General features: G+C 52.5%; 1 protein-coding gene across 3 annotated transcripts in view; it reads left to right on the top strand.

Annotated features, from left to right (window-relative positions):
• The first annotated feature begins 865 nt into the window (after positions 1-865).
• Positions 866-24,810, top strand: part of Smad6 (SMAD family member 6) — a 70,706-nt gene continuing 46,761 nt past the window's right edge. The window contains exons 1-4 of one of the 3 annotated variants that reach the window (XM_041679894.1): positions 866-939; positions 1,979-3,311; positions 10,826-10,882; positions 15,594-15,671. In XM_041679894.1, coding sequence (XP_041535828.1) covers positions 2,489-3,311; positions 10,826-10,882; positions 15,594-15,671 — 958 coding nt within the window. In that variant the 5' untranslated portion in view covers positions 866-939; positions 1,979-2,488. The other 2 variants (XM_041679893.1, XM_041679892.1) reach the window with 2 other exon arrangements.

Genomic DNA, 24,810 nt, shown 5'->3' on the forward strand with positions numbered 1-24,810 from the left:
CATGCTTAAAAAAGAAACAGTGGTCAGGACTCTTCCTATTTCACCTTGGTCAAAACAGTAAGGGGTGGGCGAGACAATCGGCCCTCGCAGCACAGGAGTACCTGACTCCAGGTAAGGCTTGCAAGCAAGGCCCTCCCCCCCCTCCTCCAGTGCACACCCAGACCTGGCTCTGGGCTTGCACGCCGCGGTCACGACACCAGCCCATTTCAGGGGTATCCTATGGGGGGGGGGAGATCACAAGTCCGCGCCCCATCCACTGCACCCCGCCTCCCTCAGGGAGCGGCGTCCAGCCCTAAGCCAATGAGAGTAGCGGAATTTCTTTCATTGAGCTCCCGGCCCCACTCCTGCCCGGAAGGGGGCGTGGCGCTGCGCCGGGGATGGGGCCGTGGCTCACCAGGGGAGGGCGGGGCCGGCCCCGCGGCTGAGCCAATCGGCGCCACGCCCGGGAGGGGGAGGGGGAACCAGGCCTTTTTTTCCCCTCCGCGCGGGACCAATCCGGACTTTACAAGCTTGAACTTTTGCCACCCTCGGACTAGCTAGCACGCCCGAGGAGGTACCCCGCCGCGCCGGCTCCAGGGCAGGAGCGGCCTTAACCCTTCCCGTGCCAGGCCCCGCAAGTCTGTCCCCCAACTTGCCCCTGTTTTCATAGTGGAACATAGCTGGGGAAAGCACGCCCCTTCATCCACATCCCTCTCGAAGGGGCAGAAAGTAAATCCAAGATGGGAAAAGGAAGCGCCCGGCCTTGAGGGGGCCCTGGTACGCCAGGCAGCCTGGCGGGATAGCCTAGGCGACCGAAAGGAGACTTCCAAGAGCAAGCGCACTCCCGCCTCTACCCCACCCAGTCCAAGTCCCCACCTCCGGCTGTCCTGGAGCTCCCTCGGTCTAAGTGTTCTCTGCCCCCGTGTAGCCTGTAGTGAGACCCCTAGTTCTGAGGAGGAGGTACGTGGAGCCTTCGTGGGTCACAGAAGATGCCGCTACCCCAACTTCTCGGCCGCCCTCCTAGTTCCCCAGAGACGCAGGGCAGGAAGACGCGCACACACGCCCATTTTTATTAGCCCGCGCTGAGGCTGGGGGTTTGGACTGACTCTAAAGTGCAAGGAGTGTTTGCAAGTTTGTGCACAAGCCAGGGAGAGGCAAAGGGCCGCCTTGGAGTCCCGGTCGCTGTGGGTTCACCGAACAGAGCTGGGTAGCAGGGTGTGTGTGTGTTTGCTTGCGCGTGTGCGGGATCGCTCGTATCCATGCCCAAGGCGCGACGTGAGCTAGAGAGCGAGTCGCGGGCGCTGTAAGCCTCGGGGCGGGGGTGCTGGGGCGGGAGAGGGGCGGGGGCCTGGGTTCGTCCCGCCCCGGGAACCAGCCCCCTCGGAGCCTCGGGCTCAGCAATGGGACGTGTTCTCCTTTAAGAGTTAAGAAACTTGAAACCTTGTTTGCGCAACAATCAGCGCCGCGGAGCCGCCAAAGTGTCTAGACTGGCATATGATGGGAGGCAGCCAATGACTCCGCGGCGCTCCTCCGGGGGCCCTCAGTGTGCGTTTGAGGAGAACAAAAAAGAGAGAGGGCGCCGAGCGGGGGAGCGAGCAAGGGAGCCGAGCCCAGAGAAAGAGCCGCCGGGCGCTGCCTTGCCAAACCTCGCTGGGACTGCGGGGCCACCGGGAGGCACTTTGGTGGAGGGGGGAGGGGGGGCGACCTCGGCAGCCGCGGCGCCCGGAGCGACCCAGCGCAGCGTGGGGCGGGCTGCGACCTCTGCCTCGGTGGATTGCATTTTTAATTAAGGATTCCTAGCAGCTCTTGGGATTTTTTTTTACGGCTTCCACTCATGTGTTGACACTCGCGTTCAGGAGAGATTTGCCCCAAGTGCACCGAGCGCCCGGGACCTGAGACGGAGTTGCTTTTCGTGCGTGCAAATCCAAGCATTTGGGGTTTTGTTTGGGATCTTTTTCTTGCTTTGCTTTTATTTTTATTTTACCTTATTTCATTGCAGGGATCTGGGAGTTATCCACAAGCCTGAGTTTCGGATCCTGCAGGGAAAGTCCATGCAGCGCAGCACTTGGCTCTTGAAGGCAGAGTTGTGCAGACACATTTGGGGGTACGACGCAAGCGCTTTGTGCTCGTGTACCAGCCGCGCAACTTTTGAAGGCTCGCCGGCCCATGCGGGGTGTTTCTAGCATCGCTTCGCCCGCGACTCCCCTAAGACTCCAGGGCGGCTGGAGTTGAGCAGTCCCGGCCCACCGCGGTCCATGTAGCCCGCTGGTCCCGCGCGGACTGCGGCTCGGCGCGCGCGTGTTCCCGGCCCGGCCCGGCTCGAGCTCCCTCATGTTGCAGCCCTGCGGTGCCCCTTCGACGACAGGCTGTGCGCGGTCTGCACGGCGCCCCGCGGCAGAGCTTCATGTGGGGCTGCGGCCCGCACAGCCGGCGCCTCGTTGAGGGAACGGACCCATAGTAACCGGAGACCGCCTCCCCTCCCACCACCCCAGGCGCCAAAGGATATCGTATGTTCAGGTCTAAACGCTCGGGGCTGGTGCGGCGACTTTGGCGAAGTCGTGTGGTCCCTGATCGGGAGGAAGGCAGCGGCGGCGGCGGCGGTGGTGGCGACGAGGATGGGAGCCTGGGCAGCCGTGCTGAGCCTGCCCCGCGGGCACGAGAGGGCGGAGGCTGCGGCCGCTCTGAAGTCCGCTCGGTAGCCCCGCGGCGGCCCCGGGACGCGGTGGGACCGCGAGGCGCCCCAATCGCGGGCAGGCGCCGGCGCACTGGGGGTCCCCCGAGGCCGGTATCTGAGCCGGGGGTCGGAGCTGAGGGCTCCCTGCTGGATGTGGCGGAGCCTGGAGGCCCGAGCTGGCTGCCTGAGAGTGACTGCGAGACGGTGACTTGCTGTCTCTTCTCCGAGCGGGACGCTGCGGGCGCGCCCCGGGACGCCGGCGATCCCCAAGCCGGGCAGTCTCTGGAGCCTGAGGAGGGTGGCGGGCCTCGGAGTCGTGAAGCCCGCTCGAGGCTGCTGCTTCTGGAGCAGGAGCTCAAGACGGTCACGTACTCGCTGCTCAAGCGACTCAAGGAGCGTTCGCTGGACACACTGCTGGAGGCGGTGGAGTCCCGCGGCGGCGTGCCGGGCGGTTGTGTGCTGGTGCCGCGCGCGGATCTCCATCTGGGCGGCCAGCCCGCGCCACCGCAGCTGCTGCTCGGCCGCCTCTTTCGCTGGCCAGACCTGCAGCACGCAGTGGAGCTGAAACCCCTGTGCGGCTGCCACAGCTTCGCCGCCGCCGCTGACGGGCCCACGGTGTGTTGCAACCCCTACCACTTCAGCCGGCTCTGCGGGCCAGGTGAGCGCGCGCGCACGGGGTCGCCTCGACCTACGCCTTCACCTTCTGATCCTTTTCTGTGGCCACCTCTTTGTGGATGCTCTCGGGATACTCCCTGGTACTGGGAGCCTGCAGTGGGTTGAGGAAAGCTGAGGGGTAGGTGTCTGCAACTTCAAATGGTAACTTCACTTGTAGCGCCAGCAAATTTAGAAAAGGGCATGTTCGGGTTTTCTATATCCAGCTTCTGGGACTTAAAGAAGATTGCAGCTTTGTGAAACGGGATAGCAAGCCATGGAGAGGCCAAAGGAGTAGGCGACATCTCCCGTTTAGGGATTCACCCCAGTTGGTTGCCAGCTTCTAGCATTTGTGTGCGTATTCCCATACCCCGTCCGTGCTTTTCGGCATCTAGGTAGATATGACTGTGAAATTGTTTGCGGGCAAATCGTGCCTAGCGTGAAAAGTGTTTGCAAAATGTTTTACTTGTCTTTTTCTATACTCTGAGCCCAGATTCTGCAGGGCAGTCTCTCTTGTTTCCAACATCCTTTGGGGGTAGAACGCCAGGCTCCTTCATCGTTATAGCGCTTATAATTCTTGCTTTCAGCTTCCCTCTAGAGTTGAGGGTCCTAAGGCTTGAGTCAGAGGCTTCTAGCTCTTTTGTTACTAGCCCCTTTGTTCTCCTGGGATCTTACACACACCCTTGCTTACCTAGGCAGGCTCAGGTGCAGGAGCAGAGGTGAGGACAGATGAAGGCCCCTGATGGGCCTGGAGCTTACACACACACACACACACACACACACACACACACACTTTTTTTGTACCATGAGAAACACTCATTTTAGGTATAGTTGAACACATTCAAGGCATCGGAGTTTTTGCTGGGGAGAATGGGACAGGTAGTTACCGGCTCTGGTCAGGTCTCAGGTCTTCCTGGCTCAGTGTGGAAAGAAAACATGAGTTCAGGAAGCTTGGCTTCTCCCCTGTGTATAAATGAGGGCCTAGTGGCATGAAGAGAAAGAAAGTGGCCCTCCTGTTATTGTGATTCCTGACGTGTGTCCCTCATGGTCTGTCCTTTCAGGCTCAGTGCAGAGACTTTGGGTAGTCGTGGCTTTCTGTGCCTGGAGGCTAACTGACAGCTTCCCCTGGAGGAAACTGCAGTTTCTATCTCTGGGGGAAGGACCCTATTTGTGCTGGTATTGCCTCCTCTCTGTTTTTTTCCTAGTAGGAGATGGATGGTGGGGCTCACTATACTCTTCCTTAAGGCCATACCTAATGGATTTCTTCCCCCTGTGGCTAAATCGAAGTATTAACAAGTTTGCTGAGCCTTTACACTGTATCAGGTACTTTGTGTGGGGGGAAGGGGGGGAGGAGAGAGAGAGAGAGAGAGAGAGAGAGAGAGAGAGAGAGAGAGAGAGAGAGAGAGAGATTCAGGCTGTCAAGAAATCCTCCTGGGAGGTGGGAAAAAGTGGGAAGGAGGTGAGGGGGTGGGGCTAGGTCAGTGGTCTGAGCCACCGGGAGGGCTGTGGGTGTGCCTGTAACTGGATCACCTCTAGGAGTGCCACGCCTTTAACCTGGAGCAGCCTTAGAGGAGGGGGTGGACCTAAGGAAAGCTAGCTCAGGTGGGTGGACCGGATAAGGAGGAGCAAAAAGCAGGAGGCCTTAGGATCGAACCCCACTTAGTTCCTACTCTTTGCCCTAAAAATTGGCCCTGCTTGGCCAGGGGGAAGTTGAGAGGGGCCTGATGAACTATAGAATAGGGACCTAGGCTCTGTACAGTGACCTTGGATGAGTGTGTATGTGTGGGAAGGCTCTAGAGACGTTTTCAACTGTACTGAGTATTGGAACCTAATTCCCCACTTCCCCCATGAGGCACCTTCCCCTGGCCGGGGGTGTGGGGGGCATGCAAGATGAATCTGTTCCCTGCCTCTGCTAACCCGAACCTAGGGAGGGCTCTAGTCATCCAGCTGGGGGTACCTTTGAGGACTGTGGTTGTGGGAAAGAAGCAAGAGTTTCCAGTAAGCCCGGTTGACCCTCTTGCTTTCCCTGAGACTGGGGACTGGGGAAGCCCTTTGCTGCGCACTCCGCCCCCGGGGCTGGCCGCCAGCCTGGCTCCTCAAAATGGGCGGGCACATAGCAGGGGTTCAGCCGAGCGCGTCCTGATAAGGAGACCGCTCCTCCCAACTTTCCAGCTCAGGGAAGAGGGCTGGGGCACGGGGCTAGCAGGCAGGCAGACAGACAGACTGTCTGTTCGCGCACACAACTAGAGTAAAGTGCATGGGAACACCCAGCACCAGTCATTCGCGCCCTGCCGCCACCCTCAAGGATTCCCAGCGTGAAGACACGTGGGAAATATGGTCCCCCTTCTGTTCTGAGCCTGGGAAGTTGATGGCCCTGGCCTCCTCCCATCTGTAAAGTTCTGGGTTAGCCAGAACTGAGGTGAAGAGGTTCCAGGCAGGTTCTAGGCCCCCTGGGTTTTGTCTTAGAAACTGGTGTCCTGCACAGAGGCCTTGCCCCGAGTACCAGGCTCAGTGCGTGACAGTCTGGGGCCTCTGGGAGCTGTCTTTCCTGGGCCTTTCTGTTTAGGGCAAAAGGCAGCGCTGAAGCTTGGTGGGTGCCTATGTGGACGGAAATGTGGAGAAATACCTTAATCACAGCTCTGACCTGTTTATAGAGTTCCTTTCTCCTGAAAGTATCCATTAACTCTGGAATGAATCTCCTGCTCTTTGCTTCCCTACTTTTTTTTCTTTCTGTAATTATATTCAGTAAATTACTATTATCCAAATTGTGCCCGGGAAAGAGAGAGAGAACTTCTAAAGGGCTGGAGGAGGCTGCCTAGGAAAACACAGGGTTCCCAGGCCAGGCCTGGAGGAATTAGAATGGGCCAGAAAGTTTTTCCTTTTATTTGGCCTGGCATTATCCCTTTGAAATGAGATCAATTTCAAGTTGGGCTTCCCGGCCCCACCCCGCCCCCTCGCGGCCCCTCGGCCTGTCTGTCGGCTCCCCGCTCCTCTCTTGGAGGTGAGGAAGCAGTGATAATGCCCAGTTTGCCTCTTGCTGGCGCCAGCCGGCTGCGCTGTTTATCTGGCTGCTGGGGGAATCTGGGCAGTTAGGCTTCTTCGGCCTTAAAGCGCCAGCAGCTCCTTTTCTGTCCTCCCGATCCTGAGGCTTGGGGTTGGAGCCTTTAGGTTCTGAGGGAAGAAGAAACAGGCACCCAGAAGGCCCCCTCCACGCCCGCCTGCCTGTCATTTCTTGGGAGGCGAAAAAAGTCGGAGGCCCAGGCAAGCATGTGGGCTTGTCCTACAGCAGAGCTGCCCTACAAAGATGGGTGGAAAGTAATGCCACATGGAAACTCCCGCCAGGCTCCGAGGGAGGCTGTGAGCTTCCTTCTGGCCTGAGATGAAGGTCTAGATCCCAGAAGGCTAGGTAGCCCCTGAGGGCTGACCAGAGGGGGGCTGGACTACACGGTTGGCTCCTGGCTGACTACTCAATTTTTGGAGGAAGTTAGGGGGAGATTATTCTAGTCCATGCCTCGGTGCTGGAGGTCTGAGGGGCTTGGAGTTTCTGATGTCTTTATCTTTTTCTCTTGATCATGACCAGTTAGTTCTCTCAGAGGATCCTGCAGAGACTGGAAAGGCTCCATTAGAGTTTACAGTGTGTAAATTTCCAAATCAACATAAATATTATTTATTTATTTTGGTTTTTCGAGACAGGGTTGCTCCGAGTAACAGCCCTAGCTGTCCTGGAACTATTTCTGTAGACCATGCTGTCCTCGATGGCACTGAGATCCACCTGCCTCTGTCTCCCAGGTGCTGGGATTAAAGGTGCACACCACCACTGCCTGGTTAATCAGCATAACTCTTAACAAGGGCTAGACAGTGGGTGGAGAGCTAGGGGTCAACTTGAAGATTCTCTCTGATCCTGTGTCTTACCCAGTGGAGGGCTCACCTAGCCTGGCTGAAAAGTGTCCTATGGGTCCATTCTCCTAAATCCTGGAGGCTGTGTAGGAGGGGAGAGGGAACGACAGGTAAGAATTATCAGTATTGTTCACAGCACATCATTCATAACAGCGAAATGTGGAACCAACCCAAATGTCCATTAGCGGTGAATGGATAGACAAAGTGTGATGGAACCGCACAATAGAATACCATCCAGCCGTAAAAAAGGGTGAAGTGTTCACACATGCCAAGGCATGGATGGGCCTGGAGAACACTGTGCTGAACAAAAGAAACAGACACAAAAGGCCATAGAGTGTATGATCTTATGAACATGAGACTTCCAAACTAGGCAAATCCGTAGAGACAAAGGGTAGATTAGTGGTTGCCTGGGGTTTAGGGTTGGAATATAGGAAGTGACTGCTAATGAGGATAGGTGGGGTTTTTTGTTTCTGTAATGCTGAAGATCTCCTATGGTTATATCATGGTGATGGTCATGCATCTTTGAATGTACCCCCAAATAACTAGACTGTATACTTTAAAAGGGTGTCTTGCGATCTTTGAGTCCGCCTCTCCCCATCCCCATTTAAGATTATCTGGTGTTGGTTTCTAACAGTGACAGGGATGACTTACGTAGCTGCCTTCCAGCATGGCCTTGGGCAGTCCTTTACCGACTGGAAGTGAGGTGCCTTATCAATAACAAAGAAGTGGAGAGCTTCCTTGGTGGTTCAGGCCTGTCATCCCAATCCCAGTGCACAGGAGGCAGAGGCAGGAGGATGCCTGATGTGTTTGAGGCTAGCTTGAGCTATGCATTGAGACCTTGTTTCAGAGCCAAAATAAAAGGGGGGTTGAGTTTGGCCAAGCCTCCCACAGCTTTTGACCTTTGACATGCTAGAGCTCTGTATTCTGGGCTGGCTACTGTAAGTCTTATACTTTTTACTTTCTAGAAGGATCTGTGGTTAGACTAAGTCCCTTCCAGAAGCTTAACTGTCTTTCTCTGGCTGCATGTCTGCAGTCCTGACATCTGTTTTTTTTCTGTCTCACTGACGATGCTAGGAACGTCTCCCCAGGTGTGACTGTGGGTGGTGGGTACTTCAGAAGGGGAAACAGGATGAGCATTTTAGAGTCCCTGTAAGGAACCCAGGGATGGCCAGGGATATGCCTGCAGTGTGTTCAGGAGGTAGAGACAAGAGGGTTAGTAGTTCAGGGTCAGGGCCAGCCTGGGCTAAATGAGATACTGTATAAACTAACTCAGAGAAAGAGGTATTGGGTGGGGAAGGTTGCTCATTACACTCTAGCTACTACTTCTGTTGCTGGAGACCGGTGTGAGGGCAGATGTCTAGCCATGCCCTGGGTTTCAGGGGTTGTAACAGAGGGTGGACACCAGGCATGGCTCTGGTTCTGGCTCCACAGCCAGTTTCCCAGGGAGTCACTTCCACTCCCCAGACTCAGTCCCCTCTCCCACGGAGCTCCAGACCTGTCCATGCTGGCCTACTGGACCTCTCTCAGGTATGGCCTCTGGGGCTGAGGATGAATTTGAACTCTAACTCAAAGTGTATAGTCTTTCTCCCTGTGTCCGGTTTGAGGTCACTGGTAGGTCCCTTAGACTCTTAGATCCTTTCTCCCACTCTTTTGTCTTTGCCTGGAAACATTAAAAGAACACTGAGTGCAAAGGGCCCAGTGAGGCCAAAGTCAGGCCTGAGCCCAAATCCCAGCTCTGCGGTGATTGTCTTTGGTGGCAGGAGCCAGTCAGTTTGCCCATCTGCAAAACGGGAATGTGGATACCATCTTGTGTTTATTTTTTAATCCCTGAGAAAAGATTAAATTGAAACAGGTGTGTGATGAGCATGACTAACCATCATGTTCCTGAGGTCTGTAAGAGTTAGAGATGGGGCCGGAGAGACGGCCCATCAGTTAAGAGCGCTGGCTGCTCTTCCAGAGGACCCAGATTCAATTCCCAGCACCACATGGCAGCTCACAAAGTGTCTGTGACTCCAGTTCCCAGGGCTTCTGCTGGCCTCCCACAGACATGCTTGCAGGCAAAACACCAAGGCACATGAAATAAATAAGTAAATCTTTAAAAAGAAAAAGAATTTGAAACAATACAGAAATTTCGAAGTATCTGGCACAGAGTAAATGTTCAGGTCTCTAGCGGTTTTGCCATGTTTGACCTGTCCTCTGGCCTCCGTCCACAGACAGTCCCTGCTCTAGACTCAGCCTTGACTTTGGGGAAGCCACTCTGGCTGCAGAGGACAGGTTGGTAGGAGAGGGGAGCCTCCTTTGGGTGTATGGAGCACACATAGCTAATGCTCCTGAAACTAAAGGTGCCTTATTATAATTGCGAAAACACTCATTAACCCTGTGTCATTCCTGATACCCACCTAATAATAGTTATTACCCCTTTATTACTGTGGAGTTTGTTTTAGCTTGCGATCTGATGGGGTTCAGTTCCATTTACAGAAAATGGAGGGTCATTTCATTCACCCAGATTGTTACTTAGTTTAGCAAATTGTTACTTCCCGGTAAAGCAGAGCCTAAGAAACTCCTCTGAAGGCAAAGTATATGTTTTGAAGGAGGAGTATTTTAGGCAAATGAAAGGCAGCCCAAAGGAAAACACTGTAGACAATCAGGAATCAGGAGTCTGAGCTGCAAGACTGGGACCCACCCCTGGCCTTGACAAAAGGAGAGACTGAGGCCGGGGTCTGGAAGGAACTGGCTTAGAACGGGAATGGATCCAGGGCCCCAGTAACCCTGCTGTCACCCCACACCCAGGAATGGGGGTTCTTGTGTGGATGAAATAATTTTTCAAATTTATTGTTGCTATCATGTATGTAGTGGGGACGCATGCGTGGCATGAAATACTTGTGAAGCTAAGAGGACAACTTGAGGCCGTCTGTCCTCCCCTTCTACCATGTGGGTTCTGGGGATCGAACTCAGATCCTTAATCTTGGCAGCAGCTTCTTTCCATACTAAGTCTATCTAACCAGCTCTCTTCCCTGCCCCCCTCTTCCTCCCCAACCATGTTTCCGTGTGTGGGCCTTCTGAACTCTGAGCTGGCTTGTTGAGCTTTGCAAATAAAAATTTAGGATTGCCCATTCAGTTTTCCTTTCAAACAAGCAACACAAAATTTCAGCTTAAGTATATCCCAGCTATTCTAAGGCCTGTGCTTAGACCAAGAGACCATACTCGGTGTTTAGCCCAAATGCAAACAGAGCTGAGCCTCCTGTATATGATCTGGCAGCCCGGGCGCTGACTACTGCACGGGTGTTTTCCTAGTTGTAACGATAATAAAGATGCTGTTTATGGGATGTGACCAAAAGCTGTGCTAAGCATTTCGCACATGCTATCTTTTGCCCTTCTGGCAAAACCAAGAGGTCTATGATTATCACCCCTGTTTTATAGTTGAGGAAATCGTCTTAGAGAGGTGAGGGAACTTTCTGGAGCTCACAAAACATAGGTGGCGCAAGTAGGGGCAGAGCCCGAGGGAGAAGCAGAGACGGTGGAAGGCATGGAAAACTTCCTGGGGTCAGAGGTTATTATTTGAGGAAACTAATAGTTAAAAGCACGTGGAACACCAGGTGTGACATGCTGTATCCTGTCTTCCAGAATCACCGCCACCCCCCTATTCTCGGCTGTCTCCTCGTGACCAGTACAAGCCACTGGGTAAGTGTGCCCTCCCCTGGAGGGGGTGGGCTGAATTGGGTGCTTTCAAACAGGGCGAAGTTTTACAAACACTCCCACGGTTGGGATGCTGTAGAGAGAGACTATTTACATCTTCAAATTCCAGGCTCCTCGTTAACCTCTATATGACCCTTAAACACGGGCCTGTGGGAGATGAATGGGTTCTGACTTAAGCTGCTCTTTGGAGGTGGGTTGGAATTTCTGGGTCTCTTTTCCTCCCTTCCTCTCCCATCCTTGGGTTATCGTCCACCAGTGTGTTGAATGGGAGTGTGACAGGCAGACCGGGCATGGTGTCTTTGTTGAGTTGTATCTGTCCTTGTCCCCCACCTGGACAGGTAGACAGGTGCCCTAGCTGTCTCCAAGGAAACTTAGTGGAGATGGTGTGTCGTTTCAGATAAGTCCCCTGCAATGGCAAGACGTGTTTTCTATATAATCTAAGTGTCAGCTCATGATCTGGGTGCACTCATGCAGTTTTAAAAGCAGATGAGGGGCTGGAGAGATGGTTCATGAGCTGAGAGCACTTGCTGCTCTTGCAGAGGATGTGGGTTCAATTCCCAGCACCTACACTAGGTGGTTCCTAACTGCCTGGGAACCAGTGCCCTCTTCTGGTCTTCAAGGGCACTTGCTTGCCCTTGGATGGGTGTGTGTGTGCGCACACACACCCACATGCACACACACACACACACACACACACACACACACTAATTAAATAGTATTTAAAAACAGAGATGCCCTAGGTCCTGGGCTCTCCCCAATGGATTTAGAGCAGGGCTGTAGTCTGTGGTGTTCCAGTAGCAGTGAGCTAGCCTTAAGAGTTCCAACACAGCAACTTTATGACCAACAGTTGCTGTGAGGCCCAGGCCTCCAGAGTCCATTGGCATGGTATAGGTGCTAGAACATTCCCAATTGACCACAAAGACTTAAGTTTATGGTTGAAGCATCCTCTCTGGAGTATGTGAACTCTGGCTTGGAAGGTTACTTTCCAGGATCATGGATGCAGGGGCTCACCCCAGGTTCCTTTCAGCTCTTCATCCCCAGTGAGGTGAGAAATATATCCACTCCAGAGTTGCTTGAGGAGTTTGATCCATGGCTAATGGAGCAAGGGCTGTCCCTCAGGGGTGTTGGAGACAGTGGCTGAGTAGCGATGACTGTGTGCCTGTGTACAGGGAGCTTTGTTTACTTCTTTAGGAACTAGAGGGGTCATGGTCTTGTGGTAGATGAGGAGGAGTCAGCTGAGTGAGGAGAGGGAGACTCCTAGCTGAGGAGCTGCAGGGCTGAGACACCAACCCAGGGCAGCCGCAGCTCAGGCTATGGCTTCGTCATCTTCCTGCCATAGATAGGCCCGCCTCAGCATCTCCTGAGTCAAGGCAGTCATACCTATAGAAGATGCCTCTCTCCATTAGCGAAAGAAAAAGTCAAAAGTTCATAACCAGTGACAGGATCATTGCTAGAGGAACTGTCAGTCAGCTTGGGGAAAAACAGAAAAGCTCTGGAGAGTGACCATTTAGAAGCTAACAGGTATCCCATTACTTCACAGGTGGGACACCTGAGTCCCAGAAAGCAAACACGACCCTTGTTGGGGCTCACAGAACTCCATCTTAGCATAAGAGATAAGAATGGCGTTTACTAATTTCATTGATTGGTTGAGACAGGATCTCCTTATAGAGTCTAGGCTGCCTTTGCTTTAAACTCTCCATCCTCCTGCCTTGCTTGCTGGAATTACAGACTTGCACCACTGTGGCTGGCTCTGTTCTTATTGTTTTAAATGGTGTGGAAAAAAGAAACAGAGTTGCAAGAACCTTGCCCCGAACATGGAAGGGGAACAGAATGTAGGTGGTCTGAAGACAAGCATCTGGGCGCCCAGTCATCTCCTTCACAGTTGCCCACCTCTGCTCCTTTTTGCTACTGTGCAGAGTTGAGCAAGCAGGCATGGTGTGAGGCTCCCATGGCTGAAGATGGTTGCTCTCTGTAGAAAAAGATGGTGACCTCTGATACTGCCGGCTGTTGCTGGAGGCTCATCTCGAACTGGGGCTCCAGATCCCATCCAAGATCCCTCCATGGCTTGAGGTGGTGTGAGAGGCTGGGAGAGATCTAGGAGAGAGATCTTTTTCTATAGCAGCCACCACAGGAAGGCTGCCTTTGAGTGCTTCAGTGGAAGGGCTAGATCTGAGGGCGTGGCAAGGGTGTGACAGGTACAGAGCGGCTTCACAAGGTAGAAGTCACTCGCCTGTCCTACCCTTTCTGAAAATTCAGGATGCTACCTATATAGATGTAGCAGTTTGGTTCTCGGCACCCACGTCAGGTAGCTCAGAATTGTTAGTGATTCCAATTCCAGGGTACACATACCTACATGGAGACACACACCTATGCATACACATTTTTAACAAAAGTATTAGGACCCAGCCCTTGACCTGGTGCGGATCCTTCAGATGAGAAGTAGCATCGAGGCTCCAGGCATTCTGCACTGGGGACAGTAGGTAATAAAGGAAAACTCAAGGTGGGGAAGATGGCTCAGTCAGTAAAGTGCTGGGACATGAGTTTATTCCCCAGATATGGAGGTATGCCTGTCCTACCCCTGAAGAGGCCCATTCACGAGTTCTCCCTGGGACTCGCTGACCAGCCAGCCTAACCTACTTCATGACCTAGGCCAGTGAGAGACCCTGCTCATAGGGCAAAGTGAGAAATGGCACCCAGAGTTGACTTCTGGTATATATATATATATATACACACACACACACACTCAAGCATTCAAACAGACTGCAAAATTTTAAATCTTTATCATTGAAGAGTTTTTTTTTTAAATAAATATTCTTGTGTCTCTATTTTCAGTACTGTTACCAGCAGATAATATATTTTTGTGCCTTTAGAAATACAATATCTTGGGGCTGGAGAGATGGCTCAGTGGTTAAGAGCATTGCCTGCTCTTCCAAAGGTCCTGAGTTCAATTCCCAGCAACCACATGGTGGCTCACAACCATCTGTAATGAGGTCTGGTGCCCTCTTCTGGCCTGCAGACATACACACAGACAGAATATTGTATACATAATAAATAAATAGATAAATATTTTAAAAAAAAGAAATACAGTATCTTAAAAAGTTGGGGCTTGAGAGATGGCTCAACAGTTAAGAGCACCGGCTGCTCTTCTAGAGGACCTGGGTTCACTTCCCAGCACCCACATGGCAGCTTATAGCTGTCTATAGCTCCTATTCCAGGGGATCGGATGCCCTCATACAGACATGCATGCAGGAAAAACACCATTGCATAGAATATAAAAATTAATTTTAAAACTATTTTAAAAGATGATTATTTCCTTTACCTTGAATTTTCACACACACACACACACACACACACACACACGCACGCAAAACTAGTTCACTTCTGTGTCTCTCTGATCACGAGACCAGTAACCAAAATAAAACTCAACATCTGGCAAGTGGAAAATGAAAAAAAAAAGAGTCAAATTAGTTAATGTTTCATCTTTCCTGCTCTTCAAGCTATGTGGTAAAAGAAAAAAAAAATCCTGCAGGACGAGATGGAATTCTAGCTAGCCAGAGCTGATGCTGAGGGACTTGTCCCAGAAAACCTCCACTCCTGGTGACTGCTGGGCCGGCTGGGGCTAGCCGAGCCGGATGTGGCTTGTGTTGGGTGACCAGAAGATGAAAGATTTCAGGCCTTCTGGTCCATGCTTCTCAGCTCCTGGCCAGGCCCGTCCTTTACTAGGGACAACCCTGAACTGCTTGTTGCAGAGGCCCATACCTAGGGGGAGAAAACTTCCCAAGTCTTCCCGTCCCCCAGAGCATCACTGGTGGGGTGGAAAAAGTTCCCTTCCATCTCAGCGCACCGCGGGCAGGGGATGGCCGATGATGCATGCCCTATGAACTGCCTAATTAAGCCTTCTTTAAAACACAAGCATGAATGCAAAACCCGGCCCAAGCTCCGCAGGCCGTTTTGATGGTGGGGAGTGGGAAAGGAGAGAGACAGCAGAAGTTAACCTGAGAGCAAACGCTTGGCTCTTAATTAGAGGCGTGTGGGGACAGAGGTGGCTGGTGATTTGTTACGTTCCTCCAGCTCCAGGAGGAAGAGAGGAAGGGAAGAAGGAAGGAAGCAAGAACGAACAACTTCAAGAATTTTAATGGTTTGATTGCATTTAGCAGCTATGAATTGTTCAGGGACTTAATTTAACCTTACCCAAACAGGCTTCAAGTTGGTGCTTGCTCAGTCCCCTGATTGTGTACTACTTCTGTGGTCAGGGCCACCGAGACTCTTCCAGGTGTCAGGGTCACAGTGGTCTGCGTTTTTCCAGAAGAGTTCTGAGGCGGGATGGTTGGCCCGGTCCTGGGGTGATCCAGAGACTGGGTCATCACAGGGAAACATCAGTAACTTGTGAGGGGGCTGTGGGTGTAGCTCAATTGGTAGAGTGCTTGCCTAACATACATGAAGCCCTGGGTTTGATCCCCTGCATTGCATAACCCCAGCTTGGTGGTACATGCCTGTAACCTCAGCATTTAGTAGGCAAGAGCAAGAGGATCAGGAGTTCAAGGTTCGCTTGGACTACGTACTGAAATAGAGGCTAGCCCGGGCTACAGGAATAAATACATACTAAGTAAGTGGTTGCCAGGGACATCTGCCCTTTGTGCACAGGAACAGGTATCTTTCAGTCAACTGAGTTCTCTTTCTTTTCTCCCTCGAACAGATCTGTCCGATTCCACATTGTCTTACACTGAAACCGAGGCCACCAACTCCCTCATCACTGCTCCGGGCGAATTCTCAGGTTGGCATATTTTCTTCTCGTTTGTTGCTGTGGCCGGTACTGATGGGGATAGATGTGGGCACACTGATGGATGTAGTTTTGGAAAGATTTTGATTTCTTGTGATTTTTGTGCTCTGATCCGCCCACCCTGTGAATGGGAAGATGGCCAATGTGTGTGTGTGTGTGTATGTGTGTGTCTGGTGTTGTTGGAGTTAAGAACTGGGTGTGCTGTTGCATGCCTGACAGCCCAGTATTCAGGAGGCTGAGGCAAGAGTTCGAGACCAGCTTGTGCTACAAAGCTGTGTGGTTTATGTGGGTGGGAACCTGAAGATTTGCCAGGTTTGAACCTTCGTCTCCACCACGTTTCTCTCATTCCTGTGACTTAGAAAGGCCTCTCCATTGTTGTAGCCGGGGACACTTTCCTCAAGGTCCATTCTTTCTCATCTGTCCATGAAGGCAGAAGTCACAGGTGATTCTGGAACAAGGGGCTCTGATTTTTTTTTTTCACTTATGATTCTGGGCTCCTGCCAGCTCTCAGGGCTATTGTTAGCTGGGTTGCAGGACAGATGGGCACTTTGATATCCTCTTTCCTTGTTAATAGTGGAGACTTGTGTGTGTCTTTCACAGCGTGTTTGCACCAGAGGAGGCCTGGTGCCTGGTTCCTGCTTGAAGGTCATGAACCTCAGCACACCTCCAGAGGTGGGGACTGTAGGCTGAACTGTGTTGAGGTGGTCTGTGCTGGGGATTTCTGCCCAGATAATTCAGAGCTGAGTCTGTAATACTGGGCAATGAACAGGCCACTGCTGGTCTTGACTGTCATGAAGAAAACGTCTAGTGGTTGGCGTTCTGAGAGTCTAAAAGATGAGGGAAGAAAAGTTTGGGGTTTCCCATGTGGGAGGATGGAATGAGGTGGCAATGGGCTTTGGGCTGGGCTCCTGATGGCCTGAGTAAGCAAGTGGAACGTTTTTTTTGGGGGGGGGTCCTCCTGGGCCTTGGGCTTTGTTGGTATTGGCTGTCACTGGAGGGAAGACTGGGGGAGGGGTCCTTTGCAGGTGGGGAAAGGCCCAGGTGGTAGCAGGCCTTTGTGGAGAGTAGAGTCATGGCTACTTCATCCTGTGGGGATAGAGTGATGTCACACAGGAGGGCATCGAGGAGTCCAAAGGTCAGGGGCGGAGTGGGCACAGGGTGTGGGTCACACTGGGGCATTTGATGGTCAGGGGTGGCTGCAGCGCCGGTAGTAATGTTGGTGTCCTTTGACCTCACACTCAGATCAGTACCGGCTGTTCTTTCTCTCCTTGACTCTGTCCTGCCATCCAGTGAGACAGCTGGGATCCTTCCAAGTGTACCCAAAGGGTTACTTCTTGAACAGCACCCCAAAGCCCAGTCAGGCTATCTTCTCTGTACGGCTTCCTCTCACTGCTGAGTGGACAGTCCCAGTTTGCAGAATGCACATGGGGAGGTTTGGGCAGAATAACTTGGCAGAGACTTGGCCGGCTTCAGTGCCAGAGCTGGGGTGAGGTGAGGGCTCACTGACACAGGACTTGATGAGTCTGTGCAGCCACTGAGCAAGCCCACCAACTGACTGTGCCATCCTTCTGTTCTCCTATGTCCTGAGGGCTCAGTGCCCTTGACAACCTGGTCCCTTTCACATTACAGAATAGACATCTTGCACACAGAGATAGTCACAGCCTGGCAGAACTTCCTGACTCTCTGCAGCTCCTGTTCAGAGTCTCTGTTCTTTCCTGTCCTGTGACTGAGGCCACACTGGGAGATGACAGGATTTAGGGGTTAGTCACAGGCGCAGGCAGGCAAGGACACGTGAGGAACTGCAGGAAAGGCCTCTTTCTTGGGAATGTTTGAAACTCTGGTGCTATGATTTCCTTGCTTCATTTAGGTCTGAGGTACCGTCCCCTGTTTATCCAGGGTCCCCTTAGATATTCAGTCTTAACATGGGCTGTCAGTTGGGCTCTATGGTCTACGCAGGGACACTGAAGGTCAAAGGGCACAGGTGATTGCACCCATGTCACTCGGTTGGGAGAGGTAGATGTGGGACCTCAGCTAGATTCTGGATACTCTCGCACCCAGTGTCTTCAGTGGGATTTGAGTCAAATCCCCGGCCTCGGGCTCTCTTTAGGGAGAGTTCTTGGAGGTCTGGTGCTGTGGGTGCCTTGATTCCCTGTGTCTGGAGCGCTGTCCCCTGGCTATCCAAAGTTCCACTTGGCATTTTTCTTACAACACTAACATTCCTCTCCTGATCCCTCGAATTCAGTTCATTTGAGGATGAGGTATGTTGGGATAAAGGAACTCACACCAAGGTGCAAGTGGCTGTGGGTTACAGCTTCTGGAAGGCAGAATATGTTCTCGTTCAGAGAACTACAGAAAGAGAGGGCAGAGAGAACTGGTGTTTTGAAGAGAGCTGGTGGGACAGGCGAGGTTCTCCCAGCATCCCCTACTCCAGCCTAGAAGAAGGAGAGTGCTCCTGACATGGGACCTTTGTGCCCTGGCTGAGGGAAAGAAGGAAGGAGCCTCTGCCGGTCCAGGCTGTGTGCTGGCTGTCCTGTGAACGAGTCATTTCATGAGAACGCAGGGTGGTGGGCTCTGAGCACTTAGGCCTGCCTAATCTCATGCCAGAGCACCTGCCTGGTATTTTGTACCTCACCATCACCCGAATAATCAAGAGCCTATCAGGTAATTGGCCAGGTGTTTATTTAGCCCGGCATTATGCCGTATAAGCTGCTGGTAGCCAGGACTAGGCTGTTGCTTCCGTGGGCCTTGACTGTGTGTGCTGGCTTCTCAGTCTGAGCTCTATCAGAGAGGGCATACTCCTCCTTAGGTGATGGCAGTACCGCTGTAGTAGTGGGGCTGAGCTAGATCTGGTGTCTACCCAATCAAAAGCTCCTTAGGGACCCAGGCCCTATTCGTGCTTACATTCTCCATGCTAACCGTTTGGAGACCGGCTTAGAGAAATTAAGAGACTGGCTGTGAACCACACAGCAAGTGTTGGTAGCTGGAGCTAAGTCAAAACATAGGTGAAAAAACATGTGTTGTTTTTCCACCCGCTCCCTGGTAGGGATGGTGCCTGTCCTACGACTGTTGCCTCTCAGCTGAGTGTTCGTTCTTTGCTCACATCTTCAGCACAGATGACAATGTCACTGTCTCTCCTTGATTGCCGGGATCACACAGGCCTTGTCTGGCATAGGCTCTGTGTCTCTGTGTCCCTAAGGGCTCTATCAGCTTCAGCCAGCACAGGTCTAGCCTTGCAGCAGCGGTAAATGACAGACAGGGGCTTTGCAACAGTTAGCTCTGGGTTCAAGTTCCTGCTCTGCCTCCTGATCACTTGAAAGGGGGTGGTTGCTTAGCCACCCTGCTCCTCAGTTTTCCCACTTGTGGAATGGGGACAATAATAACATGCCCTTTAAAGAAGGTGTAGTCCTGTGTGAGGTGTGTGGCTATTAAGAGGTATCTAGCCAGGAGGTGAGACCTGTATCAGTTCTGCCCTCTTGGTGTCCCATATGAGGTGCCGCGGCAGGAGGTAATTGGGAACCTCCTGTAGAGAGGCAGCCAGAAGTGTCAGAAAGAGGGGGTACCCAGGTGGGGTTTAAAGGATGGCTGGAAGTCTGCCATCCGTTCCTTTGTTTATTTATATGTGCATACGTGTGTGAGTTTGAATGCCACAGTACGCATGTGGAGGTTACATGACAGCCTGTGGGATTTGGTTCTCTCCTACCACCCATGTGTGTCCTGGGATGCAATGAAGTTGTCAGGGCTGGCAGCAGGCACTTTGACCCGATGAACCAAATCACCAGCCCTGGGTCAGATTTTGGCCAACGTTCTTACCAAGTCCATAGCATGCAGGGATATAGGGACCAGCTTAGCGAGTTTCAGTGCAGTCATAGGTAGTGGCTAGTGGGGCCTGGATGCTACTGTCACTGAATGGTGTTACTGGGGGAGCCTTAGGGTCCCTGGGTGGTTTGGAGAATGGGGACAGTGAGGAGGGAATGCTAGCTGAAAGGTGGTTTTCTCAGGCTTTGGAGTGAGGATGGTGGCACTCTGTGGGGGGTGGGGTGGACTCCCACTTGATCCTGGGGCCTCCCTGGATTAGAGAGGCACCCTGGAGTGATGGCAGAGAAGTGAGGCCCAGTGCTGTCCCCACATGAGCAGTATCTGCAGCTGGCAAACCCCATCCCTGTTTGCTTTTTTTTTCTTCATATCCCTCCTCTAAGCTCCTGGCACTTCATAGAGGCTGCCTTCTCCCAGGCTGGATGCTGGAGGTGACAGGGCATGCAGAGTGATAGAGGTGGCTGCTGCAGAAGGACCATGTGTGCATGTGTGTGCGTGTGTGTGTGTGCACGCATGTGCGCACGCGTGCACGTGTGTGATGAGGCCAAGGGCACCTTCAGGAGCATGCCAGGGATCATCATGAGAGAAGGCCGATTGCCAGGGTGGGCTCCAGTCTTAGTTTTACCTTTTCCTGCCCGTGATCCCAAGCCAGCAAGGTCCTTGCCTCCCACATCTCAGACTGTGGTGTGGTGTGCTGCACAGGAGTCCAATGGGTCAGGGATTTCAGGCTCCATGGTGCCCGTGTGCCCCTGGATGTTGGTTCCAGATCTTATACCTTAGACTTAGATCTTAGAGGTAGGAGGAGGATGCAAAGCTGGCTTTATGGCTTACACCATCTTAGCTGCTCTTCTCATTATTGTCCTGAAGCACAGTAGTGTCTTGAGACACAGCAACCCAGGCGGAGAGGACTGGTGTCCCGGATGCCAGAACTCTGTTGGGAATGTGGGTGTTCGGAAAAGCTTCACAGAGCGGGCCATTCTGGGTTGGGTTTTGTAGGCTGACTAAGCGCCCGCTCCGAACAGACTTGTAAGTGTTCTCTTACTAAAGGGAACAGCTTGTGTAGAAACAGCTGAAGGTAGACGTGGGAGGGATGGGAGGATGTAGAGAGACGAATCCTGAGACGTTGTCCTGTACGTTGACGGAATGGTTAAAACAGAGGGATTATAGCCACTGGGGCCAGGGAACCCTAGGAAATCCTTGGTCCTAAAAGGACATTGTGTAGCATCAGGCTGTCTCATAGCAGGGGCTCATTTTGTGAGCAGAGAAATCCTGATAGAGTTCATGAAGATCAAGACAGAGCAATCATCACACATAAATTTAATGACCCTGGGAGCACAGAGCCCTGTGCCAGGCGCTTTCTCAAGTGCCATACATCTATGAGTTCATGGAATTTTCCAGCACCTCCATGAGCAGCCGCTTTATTATAGCCAAATTAAAGGAAGAAATGACTGAGGAGGCTCAGAGAGGTTAAGTTGCTTGTCTTGGTTCACTCGGAAGCCGGAAAGCTTGGCTGGCCCCCATGGGGTCTCCCAGCGTCTAATAAGGTGCTCTGTCTGCCCCCTGGAAAGTGCAAAGTCTTTGAGCTTCTGGGGCTTCTTTGCCCTCAGGGAGCTAAGATTCAGCACGAACAGATGTCTGTTGACTCCAGATAGGGCACCAGTGACCAGCATTAGGATTTTATCCCAATCCAGCTCCGAGAACCAGCGCGTTTACTAGTTTATTCACAGAACGTGGGTGAAGGGTACTTAGAGGAGCCTTTATGACTCCAAAGTCACTGCAAAGTTCCACCCCACCATGAGCGGCGATGTCATGGGAGCCGTATCATCGTCTCCTTGCTGTTAACGTTCCTCTTCTACACCCTAGCACCTTCCAAGAGCCCTGTGACCGGGGAAAGGCAGAGGCAGCAATGGCTGGACTCCCAAGATCTTATGATCCTCACCCCCCTCTCCCTAACTAGGGACTGTTAGCAGCTCCTTGACTGTCACCATAGACCTTGCTTTCATTGTATTGTTCTGCTGAATTAGTTGCCAGGGCTGCCATGCCAAGATGGCGATGGAGTAGTGGGGCGTATTGTCCTATGCCGTAAGGCATCTCTGCTCCTCGTCTGGTGGTGGGAAAGGAGTGAATTACCAGGGAGCCGCTGGGCTTGGTGTGAGTGGCTGCGGGGGGCGGGGGTAGATTTTTTTCTGGGGTGCTCTGACTCTAAGCCAGATTAGATGGCCTCACTCTGGTCTGTGGCACTGTGAAAACAGCAGGTTTTCTGAGGACCTTCCGGAAGGGGCAGTTAGCGACCTCTGTCTAATTTTGGCCATGTGCACCCTTCCCTCACACTCTCTCTAGTCCAGTCTCTCCTAGCATCTGCAGCACTCAGGGGCTGCGTTTGAAAGTTTCTTTGTTTGGGTTGAGTGGCATCTCAGTCATGAAGAAAATATCTCCTGAAGATGCTTGACGAGATATTTTCGTACGAAACAGTTTCCTTTTCTGCTTGTCCCCTTTTTTGTGGAAAGTATAATTGAGATGCATGGGCCTGTCTCCACAGTCCCCAGCCTGAGAGGGTAAAGTCTGAGGTACTGAACTCCACAGAGCAGTCTACAGCCAGCCCCCGCTACCCTGAGCCTCGTGTTAGAAGATCCTACTCCTCTTATGGTAGAAGTTTCTGGATTCGGATAAACAGAGGTCTCAGATTTGGAGCTGACCTCAAAGCCACCAGCCCTGACTGTGAGGTGAATCCTTGCCAGCACACTGGTGACCTTTAAGAGAGGAGTGAGGGGCTGGTGAAGTGGTTTAGTTGGTAGAGAGCTTGCTTAGCATGCACATAGCCCTGAGTTCAATCCCCAGCACCTCATATGGGGCATGGTGGCCAGACCTGTAATGGCAGCGCCTGGAAGGTGGAGGCAAGAGGCTCAGATGTTTAAGATCATCCTCTGCTATATACTGAACTGAAGGTCAGTCTGAGCTACATGAGATTCTTACTCAAAAAACCTGTGAGTGATTTTATTCTCTGAGTCACCTAGGATTAGGCTAGAGTGGACAGAGTTGGAAAAGCCAACCATCATTGCCCGGTTCGGGTGGTGCCAGATTGGTGAAGTGATAGGAAGGTCACTCAGTGTGAGCCTGGGAAGGACTGGGCTGGCCTTGTGCAAAGAGGACTGAGAATCAAGGAATCCCACTGAGAGACCCATTTTACGGATGGAAAGGCCATGTGGTGGCAGTTTGAAAAGACCAAAATGCAGAAGATCTGGGCCTCCTGGGTCTCTGGCTGGTTGGTGCTACTTTCATACTTCAGGACCGCTGGGGCTGTCTCTGTTCTCTGCTCAGCGAGACCAAAGGTGGCAGCTAGCTCTAGATGGGCAGCCATGCAGAATTCAGACAGAATCAGACAGTTCTAGAGGTGGTCAGTCCAGTTCTGTGTTCCAGACCAGATGCTAGAGTTTCCTCAGCGAGACTGGAAGCCCCAGCAATCCTCCTGCCTCTGTGCCATTCAGGTTGGGACTACAATTGTGTTCAGGACCACACCCAATACTTATGTGGCTGCTGGGCTCTGAACTTTGGTTCCGATGTCTGCAGAGCCATGCTCTTATTACTGATCTGTTTCTCTGGGCCCCATATCTAGTTTCTTTCGTTCAGTAGAGTGTGGGTGTCAACACTCAGGGCTGCTGGGGTCTGCCTGCCTGCCGTTCTCACTTCTGGGCGGAGTTTTGTGGGACAGGTGGAGGATCAGTGAGCTCTATGCGTCTAGGACACCTATATTACAGTTCCAGGAATCTGGGGCCCCTAGTTTGAAGCTCCTACCCATGATGTAACAATAAAACAATAAACGTTTCCGAGCTGGCCTTCTCAAAGACAGGGGTATTTCTTTTGGGCACATACCTGGAAGTGGACATGCTGACTGGCCATTATTAACCTGTCACATTTTACTAAAGGCTCTGGGGATTGCTTCCAAGGTCATAGCCTAGGTGTGCGTGTATGTGTTTGTGTATGTTCAGGTGTATTTGAAGGGGGGGGGGCAACCTTAGGTGTCATTTCTTGAGATGCCGTCCATCTTGGTTTTTGAGACACAGTCTCTCCACTGGCCTGGAGCCTGCGGAGTAAGCAGGGTTGGCTGGCCAATGAGCCCCCCAGCAAGCTGCCTGTCTTCACTTCCCCAGTGCTGGGAGTATAAGCACATGCTACCATGTCTGGTTTTTTTTTGTTTTGTTTTTCCCCATCCCTTTAATGTGGGCCCTGGGGATTGAACTCGGGTCCTCATGTTCACAAAGAAAGCCTTTACAGACTGAACCTTGGAGACAGTCTCTCGTATATCCTCCTGTCAGGGAGGCAATTGGAGGGGAGGTTTTGCTCATTCTAAGCAGCAGAACTGGGCCTAGACGTGGGGTGTCTCCTCTCGGTCCAGGACCCTGCCTACATGACAGCAATGCCCAAACCTGTTACTCAAATCGATCTGAGTGCTGAGCCTCAAGCTTCTCAAGCAGAGGCCCTGGGCAGTGCACTCTGGGAAAAACAAAAAGGAGAAAAGAGTGGAAGGAAACTCAGCACTGGAAAAGAAGCATGTCTCCAATAAGCCAGGCCTTTCACTGGGAGCCAAAACAGGACATTCCTGGGCCCCAGGAGCCACAGCCAGCTTGGCCTCTCTGAGCTGTAAATCTTGCCGGGAGCTGGGTTGAGATCGTCCCTGGGACACAGAGACAGGCAGTGTCCTTCGGCTGTTTGATGATGCCTGGCTTCGGGGGCAACTTCATCATCTTCTCGGTGTGTTTGCTGTGGCCCAGGTGCCAGGGGCTTCTTGTAGGCTGCAGGAGGGGCAGTGTGCCACTTACCCTAAGGGTCTCCTCTGCCTGCCCACCCTCCCTTTCTTGGGTACTTTGATGGGTAAGAGGTGTTTATAGGCTTGATTCATGACCTAGTTACCAGGGTTTTCCACGGAAATAACTTATTAAAGGGGCCGTGCACACAGCAACACTGAAGTCAAGAGGGTGGTGTGCATCAAAGGCAACACTGGGGCCTGCAGGCAGAGCTTCGAGGGGTCCAGGGCTGGAGACAAGGACCAGGCCTCGGAGGGACAGGCAAGGGGGTGGCTGCGCCGCAGAGAAAACACTTCGCCTTAAGAAATTAGTACCACAGCCAAACTGACATTCAAGCTATCGGAAAGAAAGACGTGAGCTGGGATCTGTGTATGGGTGGGGGTGGGGTGGGTAAGGCCCAAGGTCCCAGGCCAACCCCACCCACAAGGAATGGGGACACACATCCAGTGCCTAAGCTCTGCTGTCATGCCCCTTGGCACAGGGCTGTTGGGGGGAGGAAATGCCAAGGATGCACACTG

Source organism: Microtus oregoni, unplaced genomic scaffold (genome assembly GCF_018167655.1).
Source record: "Microtus oregoni isolate MIOR12 unplaced genomic scaffold, Mior012 000032F_ref0000030, whole genome shotgun sequence".
Classification (NCBI taxonomy): Eukaryota; Metazoa; Chordata; class Mammalia; order Rodentia; family Cricetidae; genus Microtus; species Microtus oregoni.